Source organism: Solea senegalensis, linkage group LG11 (assembly GCF_019176455.1).
Source record: "Solea senegalensis isolate Sse05_10M linkage group LG11, IFAPA_SoseM_1, whole genome shotgun sequence".
Classification (NCBI taxonomy): Eukaryota; Metazoa; Chordata; class Actinopteri; order Pleuronectiformes; family Soleidae; genus Solea; species Solea senegalensis.
Window position 1 is genome coordinate 21572659 of NC_058031.1, and position 20826 is coordinate 21593484.

The 20826-nt window shown below is 40.2% G+C and overlaps 1 protein-coding gene across 1 annotated transcript in view; it reads right to left on the bottom strand.

Annotated features, from left to right (window-relative positions):
• Positions 1-556: 556 nt before the first annotated feature.
• Positions 557-20826, bottom strand: part of LOC122776856 (glutamate receptor-interacting protein 2-like) — a 46599-nt gene continuing 26329 nt past the window's right edge. The window contains exons 10-24 of the mRNA XM_044037606.1: positions 18528-18665; positions 17844-18005; positions 16578-16764; positions 14470-14615; positions 14287-14367; positions 13946-14009; positions 12536-12681; positions 11585-11729; positions 11189-11328; positions 10023-10205; positions 9777-9936; positions 8008-8122; positions 7491-7700; positions 4688-4834; positions 557-2424 (exon numbers count right to left, since the gene is read on the bottom strand). Coding sequence (XP_043893541.1) covers positions 2227-2424; positions 4688-4834; positions 7491-7700; positions 8008-8122; positions 9777-9936; positions 10023-10205; positions 11189-11328; positions 11585-11729; positions 12536-12681; positions 13946-14009; positions 14287-14367; positions 14470-14615; positions 16578-16764; positions 17844-18005; positions 18528-18665 — 2222 coding nt within the window. The 3' untranslated portion in view covers positions 557-2226. The remainder of the gene's footprint in view (positions 2425-4687; positions 4835-7490; positions 7701-8007; positions 8123-9776; positions 9937-10022; positions 10206-11188; positions 11329-11584; positions 11730-12535; positions 12682-13945; positions 14010-14286; positions 14368-14469; positions 14616-16577; positions 16765-17843; positions 18006-18527; positions 18666-20826) is intronic.

Here is a 20826-nt window from a genome sequence, read left to right on the forward strand (position 1 = left end):
TGCATATGAAAAAAGGTCCTAAAATAGCTCATGCTTGACATTACAATGTAACAACATGGTAATAGTAAGGTAATCATATTGTAGTGTTGTGTAATATCTTGTGTCTAATGCAATGTCCACCATAGACAAAATGACCATAATATCACTTCATTATTACAACAATATCACCACATTGTTACTGTATTGTGATGTCAAGTGTTACACTAACATAGTAGAGACATGAAAGTCACTTAAAACATTATGGGGGGCTTTTTATTTTAAAATGATATAATATACATACAATTAAAATGAAGTGTTTTTTGATTGGTTTTCATGTCATGTGATCAACCGACTTTAAACCAAAGCTAAACTGCATTATTAGACAAAGAGGACACACTTTTTTGGTCGAGTCTGGACCTAGGAAGTCCTTAGAACAGAAACCTTGAACAAAAATGAGTTCTCACACACACAGCAAGTGTTGACATGCAGCGTCTGAGTCAGAGTGTGATTTGTTCCTGTGGGAACTGTGTGGGTCAAAGTAAAGAACGTGCTGTTCAGACACCACATTCAAGTCCTCTACTGTTTCCATCCATACTTTATTCCCATAAAAAGACCACTCTTAGTTTATAATAAATTAAATAACAAAAATAAAATCATGTCCGTCCAATAAATCTCACGATTCTGAAATCATACTCAGGGATGTGAGAATCAACCAAAATTGTGTGGCCACATTCGGTTTCACATCTTCACATTGAATGCACTGCATTGTATGTGCATGTGCTACAAATAAATCACTGGATATCATGACATGAAAAATAAAAAAGATACAATACAGCAAATGGATATAAAACCTTTAAAATAGGCCTCAGTATACGAATCACTTTCTAAATATGGCAGCAATGTTATCACGTGTTTCACGTTGGCCTAAACATGGAATCAATCATGTTAGTGTTTATTTCCAGAGAGGCAGCTTGATTGGCACACAAATACTTTATAAATCACAATTTCATGATTTAAAAAAAACAAAAAAAAAACACTTTCACAAAGATCCTATTGTGCAGGCAAAGACTGTTCCAGTACTTTTTTTTTCTTTTTGTTTTGTTACAAAGAGCTACTCTCCGAGGACAAACCTCATGCATGCTGAACAAGCTTACACACACACACACACACACGCACACACACACTGACGGGAGAGCGAGGATTCAGAGAAGTCAGCCCAGTGGGATGTGAAGTGAAATCACTCATCACTGGAATTTGGAAGCCGTTCTCTTCCTCTGCTTTTGTTCAAGGATGTGATTCAGTGATAGACCACAAGACACCTTTAGAGTCAGACTCCCACAGTGATGTACGAAAACGTGAAAGGGAGGCGTGCACTCACAGAACAATGTGCGTTGTGTATTCAAAAAAGAAATTACGTGGAAATGAAAAACGTGTTTGCAAACGTGCTATAGGTTCTTTAAGGTTGGTAGAAAAAAAAAACTGTCAATGAACATCTTATTTTCATATATTTTTCTTTAAACAGAAAGGGTTACGTGTCCCTGCAAGCATCCGCGGTGTTAATATATAGGAGGGTTTAAATTCTAGTTCATGATACTTGGAAAGGCGCAGGGAGCGTTTGGTCTATTTGGAGGCACCGTCACTTCTCTGTGGCAGAGAGCGTGGACGAGAAACTGGAAACGAGGGCAGTGAGCCAGGACATGGCTGAAATAACTCACTCCACAGGAACCCTGTGTGTGTGTGCGTGTGTGTGTGTGTGTGTTATATGAACATAAAGCAGTGCATGTGGGTTGTTTGTGTACATTAATGTAAGTGAACATAAATCCCGTTAAAGCAAAAGATGGTGCTAATGTATACGTGTGTTAATCTCCTGGCTCCATCAGAAGATGTGACTCCCACTGTTTTATGACTCTACATGTGGATTTAGCTCTAAAGAATGAAGGTGTTTGGGGTGGGGTGGGGGGTTGTATGGGGGTGTTACCTCTGAGCAGTGACTAAAACTGGCAACTGGTGGCAACTGGGAGCATTTGCGCTTGTGAGCTGTGTGAGTAACAAATGTTCTCAGGTGGTGGGAGAGAAGTGGTCCGTTGTGATTGTGCATGTGAGTGAGGGGATGCTCTGCATGCTGTGAAGGCCTCACAATGTGACCGACTGAACCGTACGTGATGCTTGTGCGTGTGTGTGTGTGTGTCTGTGTCTGTGGGTCTCGGCACGAGTGTGTTTTAACAGCCGTCAGTTTGTCTTTGGGGGTCACAGGGCGACGCTGCCGGTCCTGTGCTCAGGAAAGCAGAACAGTGAGTTTGAGGGCTCGTCACAGTCGTCGGACAGCCCGCTGTCGGCCGCCGCCAGTGGATTCCTGCTAATGACCAAGTCCAGACTGTCTCCAGCCTCCATAATTAGGGGCACAGTGAGACAACAGTCCAAGTCCCTTGTTCTCACACGGTTCACCTGGAGGATTAGAGTCAATTAAAAGCATCATGAAGTGTGCCATTACATTCACAGTAACTTAGTTTGACATTTCGGGGGGCGGGGGGGATGCTGCAGCTGGAGACCACATGCTGAGACTAGCATTTAGGGGGGAAAAAAAACAAATGACCATCAGAACCATAGAAGGTTAATAATACTATGTCTACTACGGAGTTACTTCATTAAGAATTAAGTTAAGTGGCTCATTTACAGGATTTGATTATTGGCTCTACTGCTGTTACTGAGCACAGTGGATGAAAGTGTGATTGTGACAGACAGTAACGTGATGCTTTTCAGTGTGACACGTGAAGAGTGACTGAGTTTGGATGCTTTTTCCACCTTTCTCTATACAAAGCTCCCACTACAGTTTCAGAGTACACCACCATAAACACCCTCCTGGTCATGTGCACTTATTTTCAACACAAGCCGCGGCGCCATGGCCATGCTGGGCGGCAACTTTTGCATGCTTTTCAGTTCTCGCCAGTCGACAAAAGGGGGCCACACACGAGTAAACACTGGACCGGCCCAGTGTTTACTTGTGTGTGGCCCCTCCCTCGCTGGGTCAGACCGCCATTTCCTCTTCCTCACTTCCTCTGATAAGTTTTCTCTGCTTCTTTTTCACCGGCTCTGCCATGATGAACATCTACAATAACGCTATGGCTGCCTTGACCTTACAGCCAGTACTCAGCGAGAATGTGTGTGTGTGTGTGTGTGTGTGTGTGTGTGTAGTGCTGTGAAGCACTTTGTGTTTCATCGCAGCACCCAAGACTTTGCAAGACCTCCAGATTCTGAGGACTCCGGATCGGAAGCCCTGATCTTGCAAGGCTGGTTTTCTGCTAACAAACATTAAAGTCCTGCATAGTTCTGCTTTAATAAAAATGTAAGCAGCTCAATATGCTTTTGTTTCCCAAGCATTCTATGTGAAGATCCATTGTTTAAAAATGGCAACCAACTAAATTTGGGAAAATTTAGCAAATTTGTTTGGGGACCCAAAGAAATCTCCCACAAAGCATCTGTGGGTCCGGACCCAATGTTTAATTGTATTATACAGACACGAAGGAAGACTGTATGGATGGAGAAATGAGTGCAGCTTAGTGGAGGGAATGTCATTTCTTATTGCTCAGAACGGTTCATCCCATGTCGTGACCCAACGTTCCATTTTACAATAAACTTTTTACATCATAACCTGAAAGATATCATGTTTATACAATAAACTTCCTCTCAAATAAAATAATATTTCATTCCATTTTTAGTGGTAATTAGTGTCATTTTATTTGGGTTTATGTGCACCTACACTGACTTTATTGTCTTTGTACTTTTGGCATTTCTGCTTGGCAATAATAAAAAAAATAAAAGCTTACAGTCATTCTTATAACATGAAAAAAAGTTTTAAGTTACTTTTACCTTGGTTGCCATTTAAGTCATTTTCTTTTAAAATTTGTAATTTTCTAATGTAGCAAGTATTCTACTTGCTACATTTTAAATGACATCCTTTACCGAGTAAAAATATGCTGGCCTGAATAAATAAATAAATAAATAAATAAATAAATAAAAACCACACAAATTTTGGCAGTGAATGATGACAGGTGAGGTGAATGCATGATGAGGACAGGTGAATGAATGAGAGCAGGTGAATGATGAGGACAGGTGAATGAATGATGAGGGCAGGTGTACGATGAGGACAGGTGAACGACGAGGACAGGTGAACGTTGAAGACAGGTGAGTGAATGATATGGACAGGTGAACGACGAGAACAGGTGAGTGAATGATATGAACAGGTGAACGACAAGGACAGCTGCCTCAAGTATACAAAAATAAAATCTAAAGCTACAAAAATATTCACTTCTACACACAAACACTTATTTCTGCCAAAAGTAAACCTCCTAAATGTTACATTCTGGACATTCAATCCAAAAAAATAATAAAAGCGATGTTTTATGTGCTAGATTATTTGCTGCTGGGCTGGAAATATCACAATTATTGCCTATAATAAGTCTTTAAACGACAGTAGATATAGACTATTATATTATAGACTATTTTCTTACAGCAGTAAAGCTAAACCCAGATTACTTCATTAGTGAGTGTTAAAGGCAGCTGCCTCATTTCCACTTCTCTCATTCCCTACACTAAACTAAGATTCCCACATCTTGGCTCCATGTTCATACATTACATTACTGTACACTGAATGTTCAGTTATTAGAGTGGCATAGGCGTCATAGCAAGGAAACAAAGATGAGGTTTGTACCTGAAGAATGCGGTCGAAAGGCTTTAAACCGGCGTGGTCAGCGGGGCCATCGGGCCGGATCATGTTGACAAAAACACCTTTTTCCAGGAGACCATCAGAGACACTGAAACCAAAGTCTTGGCTCTCCAGGTCTTTCCTTATCGTCACCTGCAAACACGGGGGAGATTATACGACATACACTATCAGAAATCAAGGCTTAGACACTAGTTTTACTAGAATAGGGGAAGTATGTTTGAAAAATTGTGCTTCCCAACCTCAGTTTCCCCTGAGTTGAGAAATATCTTCATTCTTTTCTTTGTTACGTGTCCACCAGTGACACTTGGGAAGCACAATTTCGCAAATCAGTGAAGTATTCCTTTAATGCTGGCAGGTCAGTTGCTGATCACTGCCTTACAACATAGGCAAGCTGACCTTTTCACCACATGTTCCACTTTTTTTGCCAAACTAAGATAAGCTAAGTGGCTGCAGTTTAATAAAAAAAAAAAACATAAAAATGATATTTAGGGCCGCAACTTATGATTATTTTCACCATCACTAAAGCTATTTTTATGATGGAGTATTAGGCCCACATTGAGGAAATCTTTTTATGATTAAAGTCGTAAATTTAAGAGAATAAAATCTTAATTTATGAGAAAATTTATTTCTCAATATGGCCCTAATACTCATACTTGGTCTATACATTTTTTTGTTTTTGTTTCCCAAACCCGAAAATGAAAAATACACTGATGATAAGCAGAGAACACTAAGAGGCTGGAAAACAAGAGAACTTAAACGGATCATCAAAAAAGTTGAAGCCTCTATATTTTCCTATTGTTGGTATAGGAGTGCAACACATTAAAGGTTTTTAAATTGTGTCGGACACTATCGGAATATAGTGAAATATACACGTAACACACTGGTTTTTGTCTTTGGAAACTTTTAGACGAGCGGTTCAAACTAAAAAAGAGACACAGCTCTGTCTTTAATGTCCCACACTGCAGAATCGTGATGTGCTCCGTCAATACTGGTTTCATCCCAATCCCAAACACAGCATGACGAGACGCACCAATAACAAACGTGTACATGTGCACCTGTTGAGGTAATTCTGCGTAATGAGTGTTGTGTGTTTTCGCCGTACACACGGTGCATGTCCTGACTGGCCAAGTATCCACTGGGTCCAGTTAAACTGTATTGGCAGTGACAGGGAGTTCAGTGACGGCAGCACGCACATATAAACTTTATAATGGGCAGATTCCCACAGGACACTGTTGTTTGTACCTTGTTCATCAAACTGTACGCAGATGACTGATCAGTCAATAATTATATTGATGTTTTGGTAACCCTTTGTTGACAGCTTGCATAATATAGTGGGGTCATGTTAGGTCTCAATACAATACTGGAATGTACATATTGAAACCTTTTACATGACTTAATAATTACATGGTACAATTATATTAAGAGGTAAAAAATAATAGAATATGCAATTGGTATCAATTCAATCAACATCTGATAATACAGGTGCAGCATTGCACATAGTCACATGTCGTTAGCTCCATTGTTATAAATGAATGTTGGGTAAAAATGCATTCAAACAATCTTATACTGACAGATTAACAGCATGAATCTGCCACTATTGTTGTATCACGTTTGTGCGACAACATACAGAATATAATCCCTACACACATGGACAAATCCATTTGATTAATGTCTATAGAGAATTTTATTTTTAATGTAAATGAGTTGCATTGAATTATTATAGTTGGAGGCTCCTGTGAAAGTTTTCCCTCCCGCTTATAATTATTGTTGATATTATACGAATGAAAGGCTTCTGGTCTCCCGTCTCTACCCTGTAATTTCCTGTCATTTCCTGTACCTTGAGTCTACAATATCTTAAGACAATGTTTGCCACCTAATCTCACCATGAAACATTCATTTTCAAACTGAAAACAAAGTCTGTGTTGCTTTGTAAAGCATTTACTCTCCTGGACCAAAGCCTACAGGAGAAATCTGTGATTTTAGCATAATAGCACGTAGGAGTTGTTGATCCACTGCTGCCTACATCAGTAAGTTCAAATGTTGTTTGAATTTACCAAAGTAAGAGACCAACAGCTCCTGTGTCCATGTGATGTAAAAAAAAGAAAAAGAAAAAAGAAATATCTGATTTTCAAAATTGACTTTGGTGCAGGAGAGTGAGCAGTTTACAAATTACAGCAAATCAAAGCTGCAAACATGGATATTTTTGCATTTCCATTAGGAACAGTACCAAAATATCCAACAACCTTCCCTTGGGGTACCAGAGTAAAATGGTACAGTAAGGTCAGGGCGGAGGTAGACCGTCTCCACCCACAACCGTCAGCTGATTGTCATTAATGTTAATCATTTTTGAAACGCTCCGGGCCTCCATCTTCTTCTCTTTCCTCACTTTTGTGACACCTACTGCACGTCTGTCCATGCCTCCTCTGTGACTCTCCCGTCCCATTGTTTTTGTGGAGTTTTTTCCTCACTCGATGTGAGGGACAGAGACAGTAAAGCCCTTCAAGACAAATTGTGTTTGTGATATATAAATAAAACTGACTTGGCGACAGAAAAATGTCACTCCCTTCCATGTTTTTTTATGCTATAGTAGCATCTGTAGTGCAAATAGAACCCCTGCAATCTGCCATTGTTGTTGTGGTTGTTACACGACGTCTAGTACGAAAATGCAAGGGTCTAGTTTTCAGATACAATAATGTTTTGGTGTGGATGGCCCCTATACACCACTGACTTATACAACCACACTTCACTCCTTATATACAGTACGTCACCAACCAACCAACCAAACTACCTTGTGCAGTGCCAGAGCTGAAGTGGACATAATATCGCAGGCCTCCCCTTTTCCCCTGGCTCCAGTCGACATGTTCAGGTTGCTTTTATTCTTAGAGGCGGTGGTGATTTCCTCTGTCTTAATGGGACTAATTTCAGTCTGAAACATGAAGTCTTCACTGGTCTTGGTTTCCTCCAGGTATAGACTCAGGGCACTGCCTGTCATTGATGCCTGAAAGAAAACAACAGAGGTTCTGAGCACACACTTGGCCAAGTGAACACAACACACCCTCATATAAATGATATAACCTCAAGTATGTGTACATACGGAGTGATTAGAGGCAGAAGGCATTGCGGTCAGTGTGGCAGCGAGGGCCTGGCCTTTCTTGTCAGATTTAATAACCGATTATACACTGTGGTGATTATTATAATGCGTCATCTGGCATGATCATTTAGGTCGACACCAGTCTATGAATACATGAGGACAAAGAAGATGAAACAGGAGGAGGAGCAGTAATGAGGAGGAGGGGCAGGCCTACCTCCAGCTCCCTGAGAATCTCTGACTGACCGCAGGTCTCGAGGTCCTGCAGAGCCTGGGACCAGAGGCTGTCCTCCTGGTTCAGAGTGCCATGGCAACGAGGGGGGCTGATGAATCTATATGACAATGCAGGAACCAGAACATGAGAGCAGCCCTGCAGTCTGGAGGCCGGTACTGCGTACAAAGGCAGCGTGGGAAATGCAGTTTTTGGGCCGATCGTTGGACAGTTCCCCTTTAGAAAATCCCACTGGGCCACAGCAAGGGTTTATTATTAAACGTCCTCACTTGACTTTGAGGAGACCACTAGATTAGAACAAGTTTTAAGAGTTCATGTTTACAAAAGTACCTCCAAGGGAAAAAAATCTTTTTACAAAAAAACACAGTACACTGAGAGCATGTGACACAGGGCAAAAAAAAGTCATCATATGTGTGGAAACATAAGCCTGGTGTATCCTTGGATGCTTTTGGTGTTTTCTGAGGATTGTTTTGGTTGTTGTTGTTGTTGTTGTTGTTGTTGTGGACGGGGGTGACAGAAAAAAGATGGATCTATGTGAAACACCAAAGAGCTTGTGGGCACAGTTAGTAAAGTAGATGAGAGAGAGAATACCTGAGAAAAAAAAAGAAAAAAAGGACAGTTTGGGAAAGCACAAAATGTGAAAACATACAGTACAAAAATGAAGAGACAATAAGAAAAAACTTTTTCAAATAGGACGAATGACAGAAACTGACTTGTACACAGTGGTGGAAAAAGTACCCAGTAATGCTTTTAAAATGACCAATAATACACATAAAAATATAAGACTACAGTTAAACATCCTGCACTCTACTACTAACTATTATCCAACTATATAGTTAGTTTTAACTATATAGTAATATTAACTTTTTTCCTTGTTAATTAAGCTTTCATTAAGCTCGTTATAGGCAACACACAGTGAAAATGATGATTCCTTACAGTTTCAGCCTCTACTAGTGCTTTATTGTGGAACAATGTGCAGCACTGACGAATCCACAGCTTCATAGTGATGCGTCCTGGTATTTAGTTAAGTACAGAGGAAACTTAGGAGGATTTTAATGTATGTGTTCTAATTATAATAACACATCAGAAGCTCCACAGTGGACACGCTTCCTGTGTGATCACGAGCTGTGCGAAACGCAGCAGATCATTACAGCGATCACACACACTGCACACAGCTGCTGTGAAACTGTGTTGATATGCAAGTGCAACATTCACGTATCTGTACTTTACTGTGACTCCACTCCATTGCCTCCATTTCCTCCTAACTGTCTTTGTTCCTCGTTACAACCAAAGAAAACCAGAAGAAGAGTTGGTCTGTATTTAGATAGAGCTCTTGAACCCCAGTAGTTTTGTGCGTGATGAAGCAGTGAAAACGCTTACGTCCGGTTGACGTTCACAAGCGCACATACACACAATGGCAATCCGCTCATCAAACACACAACCTTCAAGTTGAAATATTTTTTGTTCAAATATTAGATTATTTTTTGAGGCTAAAACTATAGGACCAAAGAAAATATCCAAAAAAAAAAGAGAATGTGTTGTATTTTATAAAATTATCTTGGGGAAATCTGAAAATCAACTACAACCAAAGGCTGCCAGATAAATATAGTACATTTTTCCACCACTGTTAATACACATAATATGATTTAAATGAAATCAAATGTTATTAGCTGTGAAATAAAAAAAAAAAAAAACATCTTAAGCTGCACTGACATACAGCAAGCTGATTGGGAGGAAGGAAAGTATACACTCACCCAGGTATCTTGTCCCACTCATCCTCAGTGAACCTCCCATCGTACAGTGCTGTGTGGTGGACTAAACCTGCAGAGCTGCCACTGGTCTGATTCCTGTGCTTCGGGCGCCTCCAGTCATTTGAGTTGAGCAACATGTCAGACACTTTGTGGAGATAGGTCCCTGGAAAAACGAGAGAAGCCGTCGATCTGAATGTGAATGTGTGAAAAGTGTCATTTTTCAGGCAGGGAGCCTCCAGGTGACCTCACCTTGGCTGCTGAAGCCCGCGTCAAAGCCCGAGCTGTCCCAGGAGCTCAGGGCAGAGTCTATGCTGGGAACAGTGGCAGAATAAACCTCGGAGTGTTTACTGGTCTTGTGAGAGTCGGTCAGTTCGTCCTCTGTGTCGCTCAGAAACCCAGCTTCTCTTTCTGCCGGCTGTCGGCCATCAGACTCTGAGAGCAAACGTCATGATGTCACATTCTCAAAACAAACACGCCTATACATTCAAGAAAAACTCAGTCAACAGCAAGTATGTATGTACGACGACATGCTGGAGAAAAACTGATTTAAATGACTTTGAACATTGTTGTTGGTCTGAATGTTTCAGAAACTGCTGATCGAGCGGGATTTCCACACATAAAATGTCTGTAGAGGTTTACAGAGAACGGTGTTAAAGAGAGAATATCCAGTGAGCAGCAGTTTTCTGAGAGGTCAGAGGAGAATGACCACAGTGACCATTGCATTCTTTACTGTATTCTTCATGTCATCCCTCCTCCATCATAAAGGACTTAATATTTAAAGGTGAAATGTAAACAGTGCCTTCTTGTCTGACAATCAAAGGACAAAGGGAATAAGTGGACAGAAGTGAAGGAATGACATTTTTCTAAAATAAAAAAGGCCAAGAAACTGAGGTAAAGTTGAATATAAATGACAATAAGTCATTAGAAAGTATGCCTTAATAGTCCAGCATGGGAAGAATTCAACTGGAACCTAAAAATGAACAAACATTTGGTTTTAAGCTCCTTTATCATTTCAAAATTTGATCATGAAAAAAAGACTACCATCTTAGTATTAGCTTCAACAAAACTTATATCTATTATTGCTTTCCCCCTCATCTATTTATTTATTCCTTTACTTTTATTTATTTTTTTTATCAGTAATACTATTTCCTTTTTTTCAAGTACAGTATTTGTACATTCCTTCTTTTTTTGTATGTATTTCACTATACTACGCTTAACAGCAGTTGTACACAAATATGGATTAAAGAAATGTCTTGTGCTGATAAAAATACAAACTTTTACTGTTGATTTACACTGTAAACGATTATAAACTCATCTGTGTTTCGCTTCCTCCTTTTTTAGTTTCATTTCCTCCAATTTTTGCAGCTGCTTTTGCGAACTGTAATTAAAAACAACAACAACAAAAAGACACATACTGTCTGCTTGTTTCTTGATCTTAAGTGTCACAGACTCCCCGGCCATTTGCAGGAGATGGATGGCCTCACTCAGTGGCTTTCCCTTTAAACTGACCCCATTGATGGCCAGGACCCGGTCTCCGATGTGGATGGCCCCGGTCCTGCAGGGTTCAGAGAGCAGGAAACAGAGACACCAGAGTATACCAGACAGTACCGAGAGGCGGGACACAAAAATCTTGTCAGACTGCCAGTGTGCTGACTGAGACACAAACAAAGAGGCTTCTTGTTATAGAAAAAGACGAGACATTGTTTACGGTCTCATTTCTCCCAAAGTTTCCACAGTGGACGACCACAGATTTAACTACAGCCTCAGTCTAACGCAAGTATCAACATCTTCTCCGACCTCCATCCTCTCACCTCTCTGCCAGGCCCTTCTTAGTGAGACCAGAGATGACGATGGGGTCAAACGGCTCCTCTGTGCCGGAAATGGTGATGCCCAGTGGTCCGTTGTATCTCTTCAGCTCAACTGTGTAGATAATAGAGCCGGACATCTCCAACTCATCTGTGGCACATGAGGAGACACAGACAGACACAGATTCAATATTAGATGTTGTTTTATTTACACTAAAGTGCATTTTAATGTTTAATAACTTGTATACAGTGGTAGAAGTGGTCTTTGCACATCTGTAGACTGACATGAGAGCAAAGTGAGGGTGAGAATCACTTAACAGGACATTTTGTCCTGGCCCTTTTATGGTTAAAATAAGCTAAAACAAAAAGTCCAGAAGGACATTTTAAGGCTTAGGTGTTAAAGGGTTAAAATAAAATAAAAAATATGTAATATCCATGCTTTATTAATATATAATCCACAAAATATACTAAACTTCATGTTCTTTTCTGCCATTACCTGTCATTAAGGGATAAACAGCCTAGTCTGATATTGATATATTATAAAACTATGACTTTGGCTGCAGAAACTTTAATATTTGTCACCACTTTTTGATATGTAAACATTAATTTGATAAAAGAAGCATAATTAATATAAAATACACCATTAACTTATACATAAATGCCCAGTGTAACAATTAGGACAGTTTATTGGCAGAAATATAATATATTATCCATAATTATGTTTGTATACGTGTATAATCGATTTAGAATAAAAATCTTTAGGGTTTTGTGACTTTAGAACAAGTTTCCTATGTACTTGAGGTAGAGTGCCTTGCTTTTAGAAGGCCGCCACCTTGAGCTTACTTCCCTGATGCGCCTAGAAAATGGACAGGTGAGAGGACGACACATGTTCATTGCACTCTGTAGCCATGAGAGGTCTTGAATAAAAGTGGACCAGTGAGTGAGTGATTGATGTACCAATGTTGTCCTCGTCCTTCTGGATTCTCAGTTTGACCATGTCCTCGGCCTGCTGCAGGATGTGCATGGCGTCCTCCATGGTGCACTTCTCCAGACGCATGTTGTCGATGGCCAGCAGTCGGTCGCCAGGCTCCAGAGTGCCCGTTCTAACCAGGACGACAACTATTAAACCGGGACCTGAGAACCGCTGCTCCCTGAGTCACCATCACAATCCTATTAGAGCATGGGATCCATGTGGAGGGGGGTGACAGTAACCTGACCTTCAACTTCATCAACACTGAGCCCTGTTGAAACTCTCTCTGCCCCGTCCTACTGATCCACTTTTGATAGCTCAATCCAATTAGGTCAGTATTACACAGTGGATTCTCAAGTTTTATTTTGTTTGTGATTAAGTCTGGGAAACCTGGTCCGTCCCTGAGCGGTTACATGTTGACAAATAACAAACACTTCACTCTTGTATCGCCAAATAAACCATTATATCACTTAACTGCTCCACTAAGGTGTCAGCCATATTGAAAAATGGCCACCATTTTGAAATTTCAAATGTCTATTTTCTTGTCAAGTGACGCATGGAGACCAATTTTCACACTTGTATCACAAATTGAAAGAAACTGACAAAAAATAAGCACTTATCTGACACACAGTTTTTGTATTTAAGCATGAATGTGTACAGCACTGACAACTAGTGGTGAGGAGGAAACACTGTAATCAGCAAATAACTTTACAATTTATGTAAAGTAATTTATTTATTTTACTGCTGTTTCTAAAAAATGCAATCCATGTTTGAATGTTTGAAACAATCCCCATCTTTAACTTCTTGCATTCATGCAGAATCGCAAGCATTTATTTCACTTAAATAATTTACTCTCTTACTTTTCATTTGCTCTCACAAATTTAATAAGTGCTTTTAAGTGTACTAAAGTTAGTTTAACAAAGTTGAATGACTACCTGAGACACTAAAGCTTAAATGGTCTGTATTTGAATATTTAATTGTGATTAATCACATGATTGTCCATAGTTAACTCTTATATTTTTTATTTTCAAAATGTCGAGTTTTTAAAGGCTCTGTAAAGTAAAACTATCAGAGCTGACTGAGGGAGTGTTAGTGTGTATACAGCAGCAGTGCAGGGGTGGGTGGGAACAAACATTTATGCCATCAAACTGCTGAAAAACTGTTTTTGTAAAACAGCAGAAATCACTTCTGAAACTTGCAGCATCTCTTAGTAGTGCAATGTTGCATAAAACAACCTTCCAGTGAATGTGACACAAAATTTAAATACCACTATAGTGAGACACAAAGAGAGTCATGTGAAGCTGACACACTTCATCATCTCTGTCAACTCATTTAAAAATGGTTTCAATTTAATTTAAATTTAAATAAACATTTAAACGACACACATCAGGACATACCTGTGTGCTATACTTCCTTTAGTGATGTCAGAGATGATCAGGGGTTTGCCCGGTTTCTTACTTGCTGGAACAAAAACAGAGAAAGAAAATAAACAAGTGTTAATAGTACAAGGACAAAACCGCCATAACTGTTTTTCTCCTTGTTGCTCCGTTCTCTCTCAACTTCCCTGTTTGTCATTTTGTGAGCCGGTCGCCGTTAGAGGCCGTCATTATTCTGAGGTAATGAGGTGTGTGTACCTTAGTGCAACTTTGAGTTTTATGGATCAGGGAACATTGATTCTGTTTGGTAATACTGAGCAACACTGCCCCCTGCTGTATGCTTCTGTTGCCAACATACTCACCACTGATGGTGATGCCCAGCTCCACTCCTCTTCTTTTGGGCAGTTTAACATGGAAGGTGCCACTGCTCGGAACCACTGACTCTATGTGAGGTTAGAGGTCAAGATTTAAGCCGGGGGGTTAATAATAAACCAGATGTTGCATCAATAAGAGATTTCAAGTGGAATACATGTGCTATGGGATACCTGCCACATCAAACTCAATTTCTACCGTGACCTTATTGGCCAGAGCGGAGTCTCTGAGCAGCTGATGAGCTTCCTCCAAAGTGCCATCTTCAGTTGGGATCCCGTTGATGGACAACAGTCTGTCTCCAACCTGCAGCAGTCCACACCTGCACACAGGAACACACAGACCTATTAATCATTTAATTGTATTTATACATAATCTTTATTAATCTCAGCGATCAAGATAAGCAGGATCATCATAAACTCTAGTTTCTAGTTAGTTTGGTAGATTTAGCTTAAAAGGTCCAATGTGTAATGTTGTGTTCACACCGAAAATCTGCGTTTGGTGTAAACGCAGCTTAAGAATTAGTGAAAAAGGTGAGACCGCAAATGGATTTTTATTTTAAAGTGATCATACACTTACGGAGTGAAGTGAAGTAGTCCACTGTTTGTTACAATGTGCAGTCTTACACATTGGACCTTTAAATTAACAGCTTTGAAATCAATAGAACTGCACCTCTTTATGCTACAGCTTTCACTCTCACATTCACACAGCACATTTTCCATCACACATCTTTCATACCCATTCACACGCTGCCGGCACAGCTGTCAGGAGCAATATTGTAAAAGACGACTTCAACTTCCACCAAAGTCATTTTCTGGCACTTTGACTCAAGTATCCCCTTTTTAGATACTGTACTTTATACAAGACTGCTTCTAGGTGGTGAAACTGCAATTCATATGAGAATGAAATCAACACACGTGGTTAGACAACAACCATAGCAACGTTTTTATGTAAAAACTGTCTGTGTAGGTTGGAAATTATGGACAGAAATAGAGTCCGTTTAGAGTTGATTATTTTAATGGACCTCAGCTAGAGAGAGAGAGTGTGTGTGTGTGTGACGTCATCACTCATCACAGACTCCTAATAGTGAGGGCAAACACAGAGGGCCTGTCAACTGATATTAATTCACTATCAACTGCTGCTCATTAACCTTGTGTGGAGGCTGAGACAACAGCACCACAGTCTGACGCTGGACTTGACTCAATGTCCAACTGCTGCTGCTGTTGAACTAATCATGTTAGAAAACCCAGGGGAGACTGTGCAGAGTTGCCGGCACTGACACCATCATTAATCTTGCGAGACAAGGACAGATACAATATGCATTGACCTGATCACAGTGTGTGTGTGTGTTAATTGGTCTGAAACGTGTTGTTGATCAATACACATACATATATCAACATGGTGGCAGTCTCATTATGAAACAAACAGTAGCTGCATCAATAGACCATGGATAATGTGTGATCAATCTACTTTTCTTTAGACTGTAGACTCCTTTTAATTTGTCAGAAACAGAACTTGGGACTAAAGTAATGGTCACAATAGTTTCCTGGGAACAATAATTACTAGGACCAGTTCATACGACTGTCGGTATTGCTCATATTTTTGCGACTTGTGACCTATTAATGATGAGCAAAATATCCATTTGCACCAATGAGCCCTTTGCACAGCAGTTATTTTGATGATCACATTAACAATGTTCACACAAGTCAGATCAGTCAGTGCAACAGCGCACCACAATGGACCCTTAAACTGAGGAACGCCAATCTGAGGACTTTCTTATTCTTTGTAATTTCAAGATTATGTCTTCATCCACACACAAGTGCAAACGCTAGAGCGACCACAAAATTTGACCAAAAACTGTGTGGATAAAACATGGAAAATATGAAAAAAAATGTTTGCAGATTTAAAACTGAATGTACAGTATTTGACCAGTGGGAGGAGCCGCAGTATCCGGAGAAAAGTCATGTTGAGAGCTCTATTACTGTGAGGTACCAGTGCACACCACTGAACCACAGTGTCACCCCCTCCTAGAGCCAACATAGCAGGGAAAAAAAAAAAAAGATATATATTCTATATATAAATATTTCTGCACAGATAGCATTAGTCCTGAAATTTGATTTGCAATCCAGATAAAAGAAGCTCATGACACACAAGGCTTTGTTTGTACATGGGACAGTTCATTTCCAAGCTAAATGACTACAGCACTGAGGTTTTTTTTAAATTCAAGGTGACCCTGTAAATGACATTTTGATTATTCATTAGGTGTATTTTTTTTTTTCTTTACCTCTCAGCTGGACTGTCAGGCTCAATGAAGCGGATGACTGGAGGAGCAGACAGGGTTTCTGTGGCGAAGACACCGCCCTGCAGCTGGATCCCAAAACCTGTGAGCGGATCCCCCCTCAGGAAGACCTCGCTCGTTTCCACGTGAAAAATCTGCCCCCCTGGCCCGACAGAACTGGACGCCAGAGACACTGGGAGGTCACATCAGAGAGAGATATTAGTGCCGAAGTGGCAGATAAATGGAGCAAGAGGTGTACGTTGGGGGGGAAAAAATACTCCAGCGTGGTAAAACGATGAGACATGAACCCACAGAGAAGACAACATGGGGACAGGAAAGAGGATGAGTCACTGATCAGAGTCTCCATCAGTCATGTCAGAGATCAGTGTCATGTGCTCACACAGAGAGGTGCAGAATACGAGAGGGAAAAGGTGTCTTCACAGCTTTGCGGCAAAGGCTTCGCTCACGTCTTTTACAACAAACAAAACATATCTTCACACTTCACATCTGGTAGTTTGTAGTTGTAAAAATGCCATTTCTGGGAATAAAAGAATTTATATTTGATGCCAACAGCACTTCAAATTGCATTGAAGTGCTCATCGAACGACTCTTGGGGAAATGTCTCAGTGAGAATTATTGTTGTTTTGGAAAAGAAACAGAATGGTTTGCAAGTGTGTCGGCGTAAAGTGCTCATTATTTTAACAAAAAAACGAGCAGCTAAATGTCAGTTAATCATCCATCCATCTATTTTCTGCCGGAGCCAAGTCTAGCTGACATTGCGGCGAAAAGCAGGGTACACCCTGGACTGATCAACAGTCCATCACAGGGCTGGGATCCTCAGGTGGGACCCCCTAATGCAGCAAATGCAACAAATTACCATTTTCAGTTCTTCACAACCTATAAAATGTTTTGAAACAGCGCATTTGAAGTTGTTTATTTTAGAAAAAAAAATACTGTTATCATTGAGAGGTTGATGACTGTAGTATTTTTTTTTAATTCTTTGTTAGTATTTCTTAGTTCTACATTTCTTCTCATTCTCTCTTTTTCCTTTGTGTAACAGTTGGAGACTGTAAGTGATCAGGTAGAGAAAGAAGACTTCATTACAGAGACAACATGTGACATATTGCACATGACAACAACTCCTGTGAACCCTTGAATCCCACTACAAGATACTAATGAGGAAATGTGTTTCTGTGTAATCTGCTTGAACTAACCCTTAAATAATAAGACATAAATAAATTAAATTAAAAAAAAACAGGAGGTTCATCTTACATGAGCTCTTGTGGTCCTTCCTCCTGTTCCTCCTCTTGCCAGTGGAGCCGCGGGGGCTGGTGGGGGCCACAGGAGGGACGGGGCAGGGCAGCGTGTTGCTGCCTTGGCTGCTGAAGCCTGAGGTGGCTGTGGAGGAAGGAGAGAAGCCGCCACTCACCACTGCTGTGAGGAGACAGAGCAAGATCCAACTGTATAACCCCGGGGACGTGGCCCTGACTAAAAAAGTTACTAAAAGGAATAATAGTCAATTTAATTAAAATTGAACTCTACTACGTGTGCGACTGTTTGAATGGAACAGACATTTGTTTATCTTTAAAAGTTACGCTCTACAGCTTTAATCAATATTTTTCATCTCTGAAATTCATCAGGTAGCGCAACATGAAAATGTCTGGCTTAACTGAAGAATGTGAACTAGCTGTGTACTAATAGCACCCCTTTAATTCTTAATTTATTCCACTAGTTTCATAATGCTTCATGGCTTAATGGTTTGTGCATATAAATAAGGCCTCAAAAGCAGCACACGCTCATGACAACATGCAACAAAAGACGGAAATGTGGAGACAGTGTTTGTGTGTAAACCTCCTAGAAAAACAGATTTGACAAACGTGCAGGAGAAAAAAAAAAGGAAAGGGTTCCTGCTCTGGTGTCTTGCCAGCAGCAGCGCTGTCACATGTGATAACTTACATTTGCAGTGGTCTTGCTGGTTGTGTGGGTGGCTCGGGCTGCTCCATGTCTTGCTGTGGCTGGCATGTGGGGGGTGACAGTAGTTGCTGTTGCTGCTGCTTTGGTCCCAGTGATAATGGTTGCTCTTCTGCACTTTTACTGCAGCAGCAAAAGAGTTAAAAGTTAAAAAATGAAGTCAAACACGTCCATTCCTTCAGACTGTGCCAAACATTTTTCTAAATTCTACCCATGAAATTGCACTTTCATTCCCCATGTCTAAATTTGTACCACAGTGCCTGGAGGATAATTCGGTGCAGAGTAATTGATATTTAATGTTTTCGTCACGGTACACTAGATCAAATCCTGTCCTTAAATGTGTTTTGATGAGCATCTGAGAATCAGTTCGACACAGGGAGCTGAATGGGAAGTGGTGCAAAAGCAAAAAAAAAAAAAAAGAAGACAAATCTTACTTTTACTTGCAAGCTTCCAAAAAACTGAGTGCACACTGAAGATCATTTTGATCATTTCATTTTCAAAAGAGCCCAAAGGTGCAAAAACACTGTGAGTGAGATGAGCACTGGGCATGATGACAAACAGATACTGGCTTCTAGCTAAGAAGCATGTGCTTTAGCCTTGACTGGGCACAGCTGAATGCTTGATGCTTGATGATGTGTGTGTGTGTGTGTGTGTGTGTGTGTGTGTGTGATTGGCAAACACTTTTGTCTGAATTAGCTTTAATGGACCGTATGCAGGGTCACACGCTTTGTGTAGTGGTTAGTGCTGTTTGTGGGTTTTTTCGGTTTCCTCCCACAGTCCAGAAACACGCAGATTTGAAGATTAGTGTAATTGACTGTGATTGTGAATGGTTGTCTCTGTGATGGACTGGCAACCTGTCCAGGATGTCCCCCTCCTTTCATCAGCTGGGATTGGCACTATTTCCTTTTCTGTAGCCCTACTGAGTTGTACATGCATGTGTGTCACGTTATTCTGATAGTCCGTTGACTTTCTACTCTTAATCAACAGATCATCAGTTTACACCTCTTTATATATACTCTTCGCAGCTGTTTTTCACTTGAATTAGATGGTCCTGACACATAGTTTCCCTACTAATATTCTGTTGACTGTCAACTATAGGATACTTTTGATGTTTACTTGACAATAAACATGTTGTCAACAGATAATCAACAAAGAATTGATCATACTTCATACGTTATATAAGATCCTGTTAACTTTCAAGTGACAGACTAATCCGAACTAGAGAGTCAACTAATAAGAATCGGATACAATCTGCAGAGAAGTGGTTAAATGATGGAAAAATAGTATTTACAACTTAGTTTGTACTGAGAGTCAATAGTGGATTATCAAAATGAAGCATAAAAATTGCAGTTTTCAGAGACCTAACCCTCAGTCTGTACCTCCCCATGTGTGGACTGAGCCTTTATGTTTAGCTTGTTTCATATGGATATGGTCTATCTCTGTTTTTTCCTGCTTCAAATTAAAAGCAGGGCAGAGATTGTTGTTAATTCTGAAAGACATTTTATCCTCCTATCAAAGCCTGTGACAAAGTGCATTCATTCATGCAGCACTCGTTTAGTATGCAAAATGGAAACAACTGACCTACGGTACCTCACACACACACACACACACCCACCTCGATAATTAACTTTCCTTTTACAGATTTGTGCAGCTAAATTTGTCACTGAATGTTACATGTGACAGTAATCCTCACTACTTCATTTGCTGGAGTCTAATCACTGACAACTGGCTCATGTGGATGGAGGATTTGCTGGAGACTACAGTATACAGCGTCTGGGATGTTTGCCACATTCATGGAACCTGGTTAAATCCAACTGTATATAATCAGAACACATGCAGGAGACCCTGGGGCCCTTTGCAGACAACCAGCCTGTGTTGGACTTTGTCAGAACCGAAAAGCTGTGCCAGATTATGTTAAGCCCACCTTTAGGGGAAGCTCTCCAAGAAGTGGGGTTTTTAGTCTAGGCTGATGGAAAGAAAAATTAACTCGTAATCTCTTAGTGGCTATATCAGTCTTATTAAATCCCCAGAGGAGATTATACAAATTGCATCATATAATCATGCTTTGTCCTATTAAAATATTTTCTAATGATGTCACAGCACCTTATACAAGGACAAAATCATTGCATTTGAATATTTATAGACAAAATTCATGCCTGTAATTTCATAGAGCAAACATTAGCACAGTAGTGCTGGAATGTAAAATGACTGTCTTTAAAGGGAGAGTTGTTAGCAAAAGATGTTAGCCACTATACAGTGTGTAACATTTACCAATGTTTATTAG